This window comes from Coturnix japonica, chromosome Z (genome assembly GCF_001577835.2).
Source record: "Coturnix japonica isolate 7356 chromosome Z, Coturnix japonica 2.1, whole genome shotgun sequence".
NCBI lineage: Eukaryota > Metazoa > Chordata > Aves > Galliformes > Phasianidae > Coturnix > Coturnix japonica.
Genome location: NC_029547.1, coordinates 62358344 through 62371912, shown reverse-complemented (window position 1 = coordinate 62371912; position 13569 = coordinate 62358344). Strand labels below are relative to the sequence as shown.

Genomic DNA, 13569 nt, shown 5'->3' with positions numbered 1-13569 from the left:
GGGGCTCAGACTGGGACGAGTCAAATGAAATGTGGGAAGGTGGAGTTGTCTCTCAGGTTTATTTTGGTTCCTGTGGGAATCCGTAGGGGCACAAGATGTGTCTCTTGCCTGGCTGGAAAATGCTGGGAACGACCCTTGCTCTTTGTTTAGCTTTGAGCAGTCATTGGTGACAGCACTGAGTTTGCACCAGAGAGGAGGTCTCACCTTGGTGTGAAGCCAGCTGGCTATGGGCACGGCATGGCAATTTGGACTGCTGGGGACAGCTGAGTCTTCTGACCCACAGCTGACCAGGATGAGCTGGAATATACAGCATGAGATACAAGGACTCCTATCAGCCAGTTTCAAAGAACGGCAGAAGTCTGAGCTGGCAGAGCCCTCTGGAGGCCGACACACAGGATGAATTTACATTCAAAGTGGAGCTGGGGTTTTGGAAAGAGTGGGAGCCCTGCAGCAGATAGGTCCGCTGTGTGTCAGTAACAGCTGTGCACGCTGACAGTGTAGGGTGAGAATAAAGTGTTACTCATGTCTTACCACAGTATCTCAAAACAAAAACAAACAACCAAACACCAGCTTTTACAGAGGTTATCTCTGCATGAAATCCACGAGGATACTTTGTGCTGCCAAAGCCACCTGTTATGGCTGGAAAACAAGAGTTTGAGATGGAGCACCTGGAGTCCAGTAGTTCCACCTGCCTGCACGGGCACTTGTGAACTACACAGAACTCTTTGCTGGCTCCTGGGCTGACAACAGGTGGCTATGGGAGGCTTCAGCCCAGGTCTGAACCACCACTGCCTTCATACCCCTTAGCAAATCCCTTACTTGTAAAAGTGCCGGTGCATAGCAGAGCAACTCGATCCACTCCTGTACCCTGGCGTGCTGCCCTGACAGAGCCAGGCCCAGGACTCTTTTATTTTTGACTTGGGTTAATTTTTATCCCAGTCCCGGACTTCTCTTCCAGGTGGAATGACAGAGCAGGGAGTGAAGGCCTCGCCATGAGAGTGGAGTGACAAGGCCCTGTCACAGGACCTGCCTGCAGTGCTTGTGCTGTTTATGGCTTTTTCTTTTTTTCCTCTTTCTTTTTGTTGGGAAAAGAAACTCCAAAAGCAAGTTCAAATCAACAGTCATATTTTGCTTTATCCTCTGATAGTTTAATGTTTTTCAACACAATAAAATCCTCTTGCATGTAGAAACTGAAAAAAACCCACTAATTTTGACAAGGGCAGTGTTTAAATCAGCCCCTGAACTCCATGTTATGCCTCTACACCACCTGCCACCACGTGTGCACCGCAACCAGTGCGAGGACACCCGAACTGCAGCATCCTGCCCCATGAGAGCACAGTCCTACAGCCCAGAGCTGCCGCCGCGACCGACTGATGTGTGCGGGACGTGGGTACGGGACGGAGCGATGTCAGCCGGGTAACCGGCCAGGGACGTGTCTTTTACTCTGTCACTGGTCTTGGGCATTGCCAGCTACCCAGGCATGGCCCCAGGGCCGGGCTGCGGCTCTGCGGATGAAGGCATGAGGCTCCGAGTCCATACATGCCAGCAAACACGCGCTGCTGGGGCCGCCGAGCCGCGGCAGCGCTGTGACTGCGGGCAGATGACAGCAAGGTGTTTCCCTGCTAAACGCGCCCCAAACCGCACCGCAGCTCCTTGGCGACGTCGGGGGACCGCACAAGGCTGCCGGGGGGCGGGCGAGGTGCCGGAGCACCGTAACACCATCCGCACCGGGAACCCGCGGACACCTCCCGGCTGCGGGGCGCGGCATGGGGGCGGGCCGGGGCGGGGAGCGGGCTGGGCTGGCGCGGCGCTGCTCCCATGTGCACGCCCTGCGGGCCGCCGGACCCCGCGGCCAGCAGCGAGGTAAGGAGCGGGGCGGCGCGGGGCAGAGACGCGCGTGGGGAGGGGAAGGTCGGGCACCTGCCGCTGCCGGGAGCGGGACGGCCGGTGGCGAAGGGACGGCTCGTGCAGCCGCTGCCGTGCGGGGAAGCCGGGGGCGGTGCCGGTGCGGCGCTGCGGGGCTCCTGCAGCCCCACCCCGCTTTGTGCGGAGCGGCCGCCGCCATCCGCGGACGCGGGGACAGCGCGGGGACGCGGCGGGGAGCGGCTGTCCCTCGGCCGGGGCTGCATCCCCGTGGAGCGGTGTCCGCCTCCCGGCATCACCGCGTTGCCGAGGCGGCCCTGCGAGGAGCCCGCCGCTGCATCGGGGCTCCCTCGGGTCGCGGCGATGTAACCCCGCCCGCCCGACACCTGCTCGCCGTGCTGGCCGCCCTGCCTGGCCATGCAGCGGTTGGGCATCCGTAAACTTCGCCTGCGATCCCGAGAGCAGCCCCATGTATGTGCGAGCGGCAGGTTGAACGAGGAGCCTTTGTTCTGGAGTCTCAGGAGTGCGGGGTGTGGGATGTCAGTGCAGGCTGCGCCGCACACACGGGTCCCGCGGGTGGGTGCCCCGTGTCCCACCCGTGCTGGAAGGGAGGGAGGCTGGATTCACCAGTCGGCTCTGTTAGATTAAGGTCCACTCAAGGTCCAAACATAATAATCAGTCTTAAAGAGAATGCCTGTACTAAAATGGTCTTTGAAGTGTTGTCACTCTCGTATCTAAGATGTGCAGCTGAACTGTGTGACTTTTAAAGAAACTGCAATAAACCCTGTATTACTTAACAACTTCTAGTGGGAAAAGTAAAGAGAGAGAGAGATAGACAGGAACGGAGAAGGTGACTATCAGTTGGGGTTCCAGTGTTGATGCAGCCCACAGGGTTCTTAGTCTATGACAGCTCTCCTCCCTAAGTCCCCAGGTCCCACCTGAGCTTCTCGCAGCCATCCTATGCCTGCGGGGTCCACACGTCCGCAGTCAGACCCACGTTGTGTGACAGTCACTGTGTCCTCCCTTAGGACAGGAGTTTTGGCCAGAGCGAGCCCATCCTGTTTCCACAGGGCTCCCTCTTGACCACATCTTCGAGCTGCCTGTCTGCTGTCACAGCAATGCTCTTATCTTACCACAGATAAAGCATTTCTCTTGGGCCCACTGCACTGGGGAGGCGAGTGATGTGTGGTGCCTCTCTGAGCATCCACAGTGCAGGGAGTGGTGCCCTCCTGCTTCTGGTTGGTGTCCATGGCAGTGGTCTCCCTGCTGGCTGTTATCTGGACCTGTGATGGCTCTCTGACTCTGTGTCTGTGATATTTTCTTCCTTGAACACACTGGTTTGTAACCTGGGAAACATTTCAGTGAATGGATAACATCTTGAACTTTTCTGCATCTGGTAATGTTATTAGCAGCTGGATAATGAGAGGATTTGGGGATGTCTGGCTCTGTGCTGGATTTGTGGCAGCTCTCTTGGCACTGAGCCTGCTGCTGGTCCCTGGAGCTGTCTTGTAGGACCTGCATGGGGACCATTTTCTCCTCCTAGTGGGGCTGCCAATGCCCCTGTTCTGCATGAGGTTCCCTGTCCTTCCAGCTGTGGATATCCAGGTGTTTTGGTGTTGCAGAGATATAGGAAGGGCACTGGAGGTATCTGTAAGTGCCCATAAAGGAAGATGATGTCCTGGAGCAGGACATGGATGCCTCACAGATGAGCTAAGGGAAGTTTTGTGTTCTGCATGACCATGTGGGCTCCTCTAGATGTGGTCCTGACATCTTTGTATTGCTTGGCCAACAGTGGCTTCAGCGGAAGCCTTCATCCCAGCTCAGTGGGCCCCAGTTTCTAGAGTGAGGATCTCACAGAGAACCTGTCAGAGGGTGGTAAGGCATGAGAGGACTTCTGTGAAGGAATAGGGTGCAGGAAGACCAGCCCAGAGCAGTTCTCTGCAGCTGCTCTTGGTTGGTGCAACAGGACCTCTGTACTTGTTATTTATATATATTTGGTGTGTTAGCTTCAATGGAAAAATGAAGGAACAACTGCTCCTCCTGCTTCCCCCCCGTTATCTTCCTTTCTTCCACTTATAAACAGCAGTGGTAATTTTTGGCAAGGATGCTGTAGCCAGTGTTGCGGAGGCTGTGGGGCTGATGCCTTGCTGTGTGGGGCTGCATTGGTTGGATGAGACTGGCCTCCTCCAGGTGGAGGCAGGGCCGCCAGCAGCCTGCTCTCCTGCTGCAGGGCACAGCCAGGTGCCCCTGGCTTCCCACAGGTGCAAGCTGAGCTGCTTGGATTGTGCAGAGCTGGCTGGAACAAACCGCCAGCGGCGTGCGACAATTATACTGGCGCGCCTTCTGCCTTCTCGCAGCAGGAACAGGAAAGACCTTGGGGTAAACCCCCTCTGTGGGCCGAGAGGGGTTTGACACACACAGGGTGATGCTGGCTGGTAAGTGGAGTCAACCTGGCCTGGTATTTCCAGGGATTTCCCCTTTGCGGTATGACAGGCTTGCCAGCAATTCTCCATATTGAAAAGACGCCCTGCAGGGCTGTGCTAGGGTAATGCTGACGTTTGCTCTTCCCAAGGCACTCTGACGTTCACAAATAGGACTTCTCAGCCCTCAGCCAAGCAAAGCTCTTTCTCAGACTCAGGGGCATGCCACAGCCCATGGAAGGACCACTAACAGAACTCAGCCCTGAGACCGTTCCCTCTTTCCCTCTTGACTGTCTACCTGCTTTGTTTCACCCAGCACTGCACCCTGTGGTGCACAGTCTGAAGTCTGGCTTCTCAGTCCCTCTCTCTTTAGGTCACCCTTCATAGCATCACAGAATCATAGAATGGCCTGGGTTGAAAAGGAGCACAATGATCATCTGGTTTCAATCCCCTGCTATGTGCAGGGTCACCAACCACCAGACCAGGCTGCCCAGAGCCACATCCAGCCTGGCCTTGAATGCCTCCAGGGATGGGGTACCCTTCTGGGATGTGCAGGGGTTGTGCTTGGGCTTTGTTCTGGTATGCAGGGATGCTCACCCTGCAGAGGGATGGTCTTCTGCACCTGTCTGCACCACCTCTCAGTCACTGAAGGACAAAGTTACCAAGAAGGACAATAAGGAAGACAAGGCAGCAGCAACTCACAGTGCCTATGGTATTTTTATGACTGAATTTGAGGCAAAGTCCACGGAACCTGATTAGATAACTTCCAGAAAAGTGGGAGAGGTTGAGGAGCTCCATCTCGTTCTTCCTCCCACAGCCCCTAGAGCTGTGCATGAACAGGGTGAGCAGTGGGGAGGGAAGGCAGGTTTGTCAGGGCTGCTGGGTCATGGTTACACAGGCTTTTAGAAAAGCATAGCTGCCATTGTGCCTCAGTTGCTGGTAAAGCTGCAGCACTCCTTCCTAAGGAACCTCACCTTGACTCTGTTGAGAAGGCTGTCTGATTACTTGAAAGATGCCAGGAAGGACCAACCTTCCTTTTTGATCCTCTGGTTTCTTCCATTCTATCTGGCCTACAAAAACAACCTTTGCTGGCAAAGAAACAGTGGGATAATAGGCACAGAAAAGCCAGACAGCTCTTTAATTGCAGCAGACAAATAGAAGAAGTCAAAGATTGTCTTGGTAACATCTACTTAAATGTAATTAGTTTACATTATTTTTTCTCTGCCATTTTCTCTAATTTAATTTGGATACCAAAATACGCATACAGTGGAACAAAAAATCAGGATAGCACTGCTTCAAGTTCATGTTCTCATTAGTTCCAGCTCCTCCTGTGCACAGAGGCTTTTTTCCTTAGAGTCAGGGAGGATCAGAGCCTCTCATCTGACACCTCCCACCTGCGGCCAAAGTGGTGGCTCATGTTTCCCTTTGGTTTTTCAGAGGTCTTCATGTTAGTAACTGATGCCTGAAGTCTTCATTGAAAAGATTGATCTTGCTAATGATCATTTGACGTCTTCCATAGAAATCGATAGAGCTTTAGAGCCCCACAGTCTTATAAATCATGGCACGTGTCAAAAGGCTGAGCTAGGGACTGGAAAGTCCTGACGGTCCTGACCTCACAACCCATGGTGTCTGTTTGAGACTTGTGCCCTCCACTGTTCACTAGGCCCTGTGCAATAGCTATGGGTGTGATGCAGGCTGTCAAGCATTGCAAATTCTTGAAGCAGGCACATGCAGCACTTCACTGAGCTCTTGTAAGTAAATGCTCAAGTGGAAGCGTGACGCTCTCATCTCTATTGGCATCCAGGCTGCGTTTTGGGGAGACCTGACAGAGGGACTTTAAGCAGATGTTTGGGTTAGGGGCCATCGGCAATACAGACAAACGTTTGCATGGTGTCTTTTGGTATGTTGTCTTAAGCTCCCACAGAAAGAGTCTTTGCATCTTTGTTTTCAGCTCTTTCTAATATCCTATAACTTTCTTTACTTCGGTGTCTGCCTATGCCATCATCTGCTCTCCTTCCTATGCCTGGAGCTGGGAGGACACAGAACCAGATAGCTGATGTAAACTGGCCAAAGGGATATTCCATGCCATATGATATCATTGGTTGGGTGGGCAGCCACTGCTTGGGGACTGGCTGGGCAAGAGTCAGCAGGTGAGGAGCAATTACTTGTACATCACTTGCTTTATAAATACATATACATGGTTACTCTTATTTCTCTCTTTTCTGACTTAACTTTTAAAGGAAGTTCTATGAATGCTACCAATTTTTTCCCCCAGTTCTCTCCCCCATCCCTCTGGGAGAGGGGAGCAAGCAGGAATGAAGCATGTAGGAAATTAACCAGTGTATGGGAAGAGAGGCTGATCTTCATTGCTGATAGATGGGACATGTGAAGAATGGGACTTGTTACAGAGGAGAGCAGTGACTGTGGGGTGATATGGAAGAAAATGATCAGAGACAGAGACACAAACAATAAATAATAGATGAGTAATACTTGGAGGAGGGGAGGTCGAGAAAATAGTCCCATGTGAAGATGGGCAAGGCTGAAGAACAGAGAAGGATGTCTGGAAAGGCGTGCAATGACTGACCTCACCCAGGTCACCTCCATGTTAAGTACAGACACATCTACAGTGCAAGAGAAGTAGACCTGTGGTTTGAAACAAGTGCTTCCTAGACTTCATATCCACCAGCATTTTGACTGTTTTAATTTGACCCAGCCAATCCCATTAGCAGGTGGATTTGTGGAGCACCTCTAATTTCATCTGGAGTGAATCTTGTCTGCACGTTCCAAGGTTGGTTTGCAATGCAAGCTGGAATGCAGTAAATGCAGTGATTTGCTTCAAACGTTTGCTCACAGCCTGAACCAAACAGCAGCCCTGTGCCTCCTCTGATGGATTAGGTTCAGAAAATCACTACTGGTTTCTCTGGCACTGTTCATTTGCCAAGTGCAGTGAGTGAATGAATAGGCACAGAGTCTCACTTCTCTGGCAGAGAATGCATCAGTAGTTCTTCCACTTAGCCAACATAAATCAAAGCTAGAGTAAGAACTGAAAAGAGCAAAAAGTGGACTGGCTATCCTTTCTCTAGATGGCAAATTGATTTTCAGGCTTGTGATGTGGTAGTAGAGAGCAGTGGCCTTTGCCTCTGCTAACAGCTGCCTTTGCCACACACTCCTGCTAGCTTGTCATGCCTCAGATAAATGGGACCTACCATTAGAGAGCTCAAAAGTGAGTTAGGAATTTTCCAGAGAACAGGGAGGTGTCAATTTTGATCTAATCAGCAAGTCAAAGAGAAAAGCCTCAGCTGGATTTAGAAAGCATTTCCACAGGCAGTGCATATGTGTGGGACAGCTCACCCCACATTTCTGGGGACCCTTACATGTTTTTCTATGTAGATGATGCTGTAAGGGAGGGGGAAGGACTTTGCACCTCTAGGCTTCAGAGGAGACCTCTGATGCTGCTGACTGTCTTTCAGTGAGTGAGGTCCCACTGCCACCATTCCCAGTGGGGTGGGGGATGTTCCCCATTGCTGCTGGCTGCATGACTAGGAAACCCATGGCAGGCTCTTCTAAATTCCATGGGAGTAAGTAGATACGTGTATCTGTTGCTACCACACCAATAGTAGCATACAGCTCCTGGGAGGGAGCAGTTATATAGCCAAACTCTTCTTGGCAGTAACAACATAACAAGGGGAAAGGATGCTGGCTGCAGCTGGAGAGAATCACATCAGGCAATGGAGAAGGCTTCTTTCCCAGGATGGTGATGCAGCACTGGGATCTGGCTTTGGGGGTTTTAGAGGCTTCACACCCACCCTAGTTTAGAACTAGAGACAGGTTTGCTGTGAGGCTGCATTGGACACCTGTAGATTGTCCACTTGTACCTGTGCTTGTGCTTTCCTGCCCAGACGGACTGAGCCTTGTCAGTGCTCCAGCTCTGTAGCAGTTTCTGTTTTACCTGGCTGAGTTTCTCCAGGTAGCTTTGCAGATGAAATCCTTAAGGCCATGCTTAGTCTTGCTGACCAGAATCTCATCACATCCTGCAAACACTGCAGCATCTAGACTGATTAGGTTATGGTTCCATTAGTTCATATGACATTTAAGGGCTGTCTCTTCAGACATCCACATGAAGTGTGAGATCCAGCTGCCACAGAACTCAAGAGAAGTATCTGTGCTTGGTGTCCTTCCACTGCCTCACCATCCCACTGGCCACTTCAGGCTTGCAAACATATTCAGGTCCTGAGGGCAACCACAGCTCTTGGACCAGGCAGAAGAGATGTGGGAAGGTCCCTAACCAGCACAGTGGGCTCCATGTGGACTCCTTTAGAAAACTAAGGCCTTGGATTTCCCTGGAGGTGACCAAATCTCCTAAACCAGTGATGGCCCATTGTTTTCCTCTTAAATCCAAAACACAGCACCATACTAGATACAGGGCAGAAATTTAACTCTATCCCAGCTGATGCACCTGAGGTACCCATGTGTCACAGAAGGCTTCAAGCATACTTAGACCTTATGGTGAAGAGCAGTGGGATCAAACCTCCTTACTTTGCCATACAAGATGGCAGGCTGCTGGACCTGACTGCATATTTTCAATGGGGACCTGAACTTTGGCTCCCGAAACTCAGAGGTTGGCTTGGCCTTGGGCAGCAGGAAACTTCTTCCTGCAAAACATGAGAGTGAGAGTTCTGGTCTTGGGAGAGGCTGCTGAGCATGCAGGTTAGATGATGAGTTTTTCAAGGCTGTCTTCTGACAGTAAATGTGGCAATGTCTCTTAAAGTTCACGTGTTTTACCACTTCCTTTTTATGCTGAGTTTTTGTGGGGGTGAAGGGGCTTTGAGTTTTTACTGCTCTTCAAAACAGGATTGTTGTATTTGCTTTTCTTTTGTAACGCAGCAGATTCTTGCCAAGCTCAGTGAGTTGGAATTTGCCCTCTCATTGAATTCAGAAGCACATTAGTACTCACAAGGAAGCTGATAAGCAATAATATTTTCTTTGCTGCCCAGGTAACCAGCAAAGTGAAAGAGGGTATTGTCTCTGGGGAATGCAAGCAAGTCAGTGTTATCTTTCTGTTGGAGCGCACAGGCTACCTTCGAGAGCTGGAGCTGAACCCATGGAAGCATTGGCTTTTTCTGAGAGCGAGGGCTGGCTCCCGCCCTTCCTGGGTGCTCTGATAAGTATGATGAAAATGAGTTGAGTTTTGTGATCATTTTAGTTCTCAAAGAACATGCTGACTTGTGCAGTTTGTGCCCTCTACACCTCATCTTTCTGTCAGGGCTTTCACAGTGGAGGCAGGAGGGCAGCAGACATGGGCAGTGTGGGGATGAGGGAGGCCAAACCATCAGAAAGTGGTGGTGTTGCTGAGTGTGTCATGTTAGGAGCTCCAGGCTCCCTTGGCAGCAGAGCGCCTGTCATGATGCCACAGATACCTCAGAGCCCTTTGCTCCAGGGTGAATCGTTTTTGCTGCTGAAGGGAAAAGCAGGGCTTATCTGTAGCCTTTGCAGGGAAGTCCAAGATTTGGCAATAGATCCTCTGTGGGAAATTCCCAGCCTCTGGCCTTCCTAAGCAACCCTTCCCAGGCTGTGCAGCCTGCTTTACACTTCTCTGTGGCCTTAAGAGAAACACAGCTCTTTGTAACCTTCAGTGAAGGTAAATGTCAACTTCTGCACCTGATTTGCAGCAATGCCGATAAAGGCTGGGGCCAACTGGCAAGAGAATAGCTCTTCAGTGAAGGCCAGGGGACTCTGGTAGGCAATAAGTTCAACTGTTCACCCAGGTACTGCTGCCAGCCCAGGAGGGAGACAAGCTTCCCAAAGAGGCTCTGAAATCTCCAACCATGAGCAACATCTCCATGTTGGTCTGCTAGACTCAGCTGGATGACTTCCTGCATAGTGAGTCTTGCTGAGGGCAGGGCTTGTGATGCTCAGAACTGCCACCTGGACTGTATTTTTCCTGTGACTCTGCATCCTTTATTGCTGTTGCTTCATTTTTGCTTTTCCTGCTTAATTCAGGGGAGGTTCAAGTACACATTTGGTGTAAGACCAGCAGTGCAATAAGAAGCTCACAACCTGCTTTTCATCGTATGGCTTTTCTTTACAGTTTTCTGAGGGATCCCATCCACATGCAGCCCTGGGGTCCTCATCAGGCCCCTTGGTAACTGCTGGAGGCTGACAGTTTTTCTTTGCTTTCCTCTGCTCCTGGGCTCTGCTGTTGGCTGTGCTGGGATGATGCAGTTAAAAATAACCTGGCTGAGCTATTTCTGTGAGGCACGTATGCTCCCTTGCCCATCTCCCTGCCCTATCAGAGTGAGATAAGAACACAGTCACACAGTAGTAATGGGTGGCAGTTTCATTTCACTCCTGGCATATGTGCTTAAAATTATTTTCAGGTTTATAACTCTTGGTGTATTCTACTATGAAGAAAATCCACACAATGTAGGTTTGGATGCAGGTGATGTGTTGGTTATGCCCCTGGGCTTTGTCAGGATGCTCTAGGCCCCACAATGGAAGGATGCTGTGAGGTGATGTGGCACCTGTCTCACCTCTCCACATCACCCAATAGGTCCATGTGTGTTTTGGGCTCCTGCAGGCATGGATGGATGTGTGTGCCTCCTCCCAGGCGTCCTGGCGTACATACACTGAAACCATGGGGCAGTGGGACTTCTCCTGAGCACATATAGGAAGGCTCAGACCTCACTGTCTCATGAATGAGGAAATAACTCATTTCCTTCTTGAGTGATTTCTGCACCTTCCAGTTCATGCCCTCCTTGTGTAATGCTGATACTCCAGGCAGAAGTGTTTTTCACAGCCAGGTTTCCAGGCACTCTATTTCAGTATTTTTGTAGCGCTGGAGAACTGCTGCTATTTTGCAGTGTAGTTTACAGCTGGATTTCTGGTGGAAGGCATGCATCGCTGGAACGCGGTCTCCTCTGTCTTCTCGCTAGCAGTTGTCCCTTTGTCCCACCACCACCATGTCTTGAGACCCTCCTCCACTAGCACCTAATCCTCCAGCCTCTAGAATGCGGGTTGGGCTGCTGATAGGAGGCAAGCAAAGCAAGTCCTGGGGGCTCTTTGCTCTTTCTCCAGCAGTGGGGAAGGGGATGCTCTGCAGCAGTGGGAGAAGCGCTGTGGCAGGAGGCACCTGGTCCGTCTGGGATGGAGGGGGAGCTCAGGCAGAGCTGCAGCCGCAGATCCGCCGTGCTTTGAGGCAGCGGAGAGGGGGGTGAGGGGGACACGTGTCCTTTTCCAGAAGCGCACCCAGCCCTTAATCTGAGCCCCTTAGCGGTGGGTGTGGATCTTTAGGAACAAAAGGCAAAGAAAAGCAATTGATAAAATCAGGGCCGGTAGCAGGATGGCTGATTTAATGGCTGGTTCCCAGCTGGCTGATCTGAAAGGCTTCCAGCCAGCGTAGCAGATAGGGTTGTTTTTCCTAGAACGTGCCTCTGAGCAGCTGTGAAAGGGTCCTACTGCCTGGCAGAAAGGCGTGCTGAAAGGTTTTTATTCGCTGCTGCGGATTGATTGGAGTACAGATGCTCTGGAGGACGTTCTGCATTATTCATGTGGTAGATACCTTCGCTAAAAGCTAATGCACAGCCTGGAGGCTATGGGAAGTGGTGCAGCCCTTTTTGTGGTTTTGTTGATTCACTGGAGAGCCCGGACTACACTTAAGCCTTTTTTTTTTTTTTTTCCCTTTTCTTTCTTTTTCTTTCTTTATTTTTATTTATTTATTTATTTATTTATTTTTAATGAATGAGGAGACTGATAAAGCAAACTGAGGGATGTGAGATCGCTTTGCTAGTGGCTCTCCTGCTCCGTTCTTGTCTACAAACAATGACCTGCCTATTTTTTAGTATTTTTGGAACGCATTGTTTATATAAAACTTCTAACCAGACTGGTCCTGTTCGTGAGACTTCACCTGTAGCTTAGTTTTCTCGTGGCACAGGGCTTAAACTGCTCCTCTGAAAGGGCTCAAGTGTCTGAGGTGAGGCATGCATGCCAAGGCAGGCTTTGAAAACTGAGCATTTGCAGTAATGGAGCCCTGCATACAGCTCCACAAATGCATATGCATTAGTTTTATCTGTGCGAATTGTCACTGGGGAGCGTGAATGCTGGGGCACTCGGCTCCAGCAGCAGCAGCAGAGCCATGGGAGGCAGTGCCTGCCTTTCTGCTGTGTGGTGGGGGATCTCAGCAGGGCTATGCTCCAAGATCCAGGTCCCCTTCTTGTGGCAATGGGCACAACTGCAGTATTCATGCTTGTGCTTGGTGCCCCTTCAAAGCCCCTCCTAAGCTGCAGGCAGCACGAGCCTCTTTCAGAAGCAGCTCTGTATTGCACTGCAAGCCTAGGAGTCAAAGATAGGTAGTGCTTTTTCTGCTTGCATTTTGTCTGCTGTGGGGGAGACCCTGCATACAGCAAGAGGGGTTTGGTTCCCAGTTGCGGACACTGGCATGCTCTGCTCTGTGGGCTGGATGTATAGAAAGTCATCCTGGGAACGCATCTCATCCTGTAGCTCTCTTCTATGTCATTTACGAACTGGCAGCCTAGTGACAGCCCAAACTGCTCTGATCCCTACTGAGCCAGGGTGTGCTGGCCTAGGCTTCCATCTGGGGACTCCAGGAGGACAAACCCCATCTCCAGGGCAATGTCCGTACAGGCAGGGCTGCAGGAAAGGAAACTGCCCCTCCTTGCCCTGTGTTTGGGGGAGCTGAGCTGTGCACCAGGAAGTGAGAACTATTTTATCTCTGCTGTTTATTGCTCTCATGACAATAAATCTGTAGACCCTAGGATTCGAGTGGTGTTTACAACAACACATACCAATAGCATTTAGGGCTTCAGATTGCTGTGTGATTGACTCAGGATCCAAAGCAACTTCTTCCAGATACGACCTCCATGGCAGTTTTATTGAGCAGCAGATGTGGAATTTATGCAGCACAGTGTGACCGGGATACAAACCCTGATAAAATGTTTGTAAAAGGCAGGAGAGAACATGGGACTTGCATGGTGGATGTCTGCTTACTTGCAAAAGCAATAGATTTGGCAGGAATGCTTAGGTTTTGTATGTTGGAAGAGAGTCTTCTCCAGTAGCTGTTACCATCATTGCTTTCTCATGCAGAAGAACACAATTTCTAGTTTGAAATTAAAGAGGGGGAGAAATGGAATTGATAGGGAGTGGTCCCGTCTTTGAGATGCAAAGTATGATCTGTCTGGATTTCTAGAGCTTTCTGTGGACTGCCAGGTACCTTTACCTGTTACCAGCTTTTCCTTTCCTAGTAAAATCTGAAGCATGTACTCAAACTAAT

At 50.8% G+C, this 13569-nt stretch overlaps 1 protein-coding gene across 2 annotated transcripts in view; it reads left to right on the top strand.

The window, feature by feature from the left end:
- Positions 1–1791: 1791 nt before the first annotated feature.
- The window catches only part of CORO2A (coronin 2A), a 45993-nt gene continuing 34215 nt past the window's right edge, over positions 1792–13569 (top strand). For both annotated transcript variants that reach the window (XM_015849995.2, XM_015849997.2), the window contains exon 1: positions 1792–1863. In XM_015849995.2, coding sequence (XP_015705481.1) covers positions 1819–1863 — 45 coding nt within the window. In that variant the 5' untranslated portion in view covers positions 1792–1818. The remainder of the gene's footprint in view (positions 1864–13569) is intronic.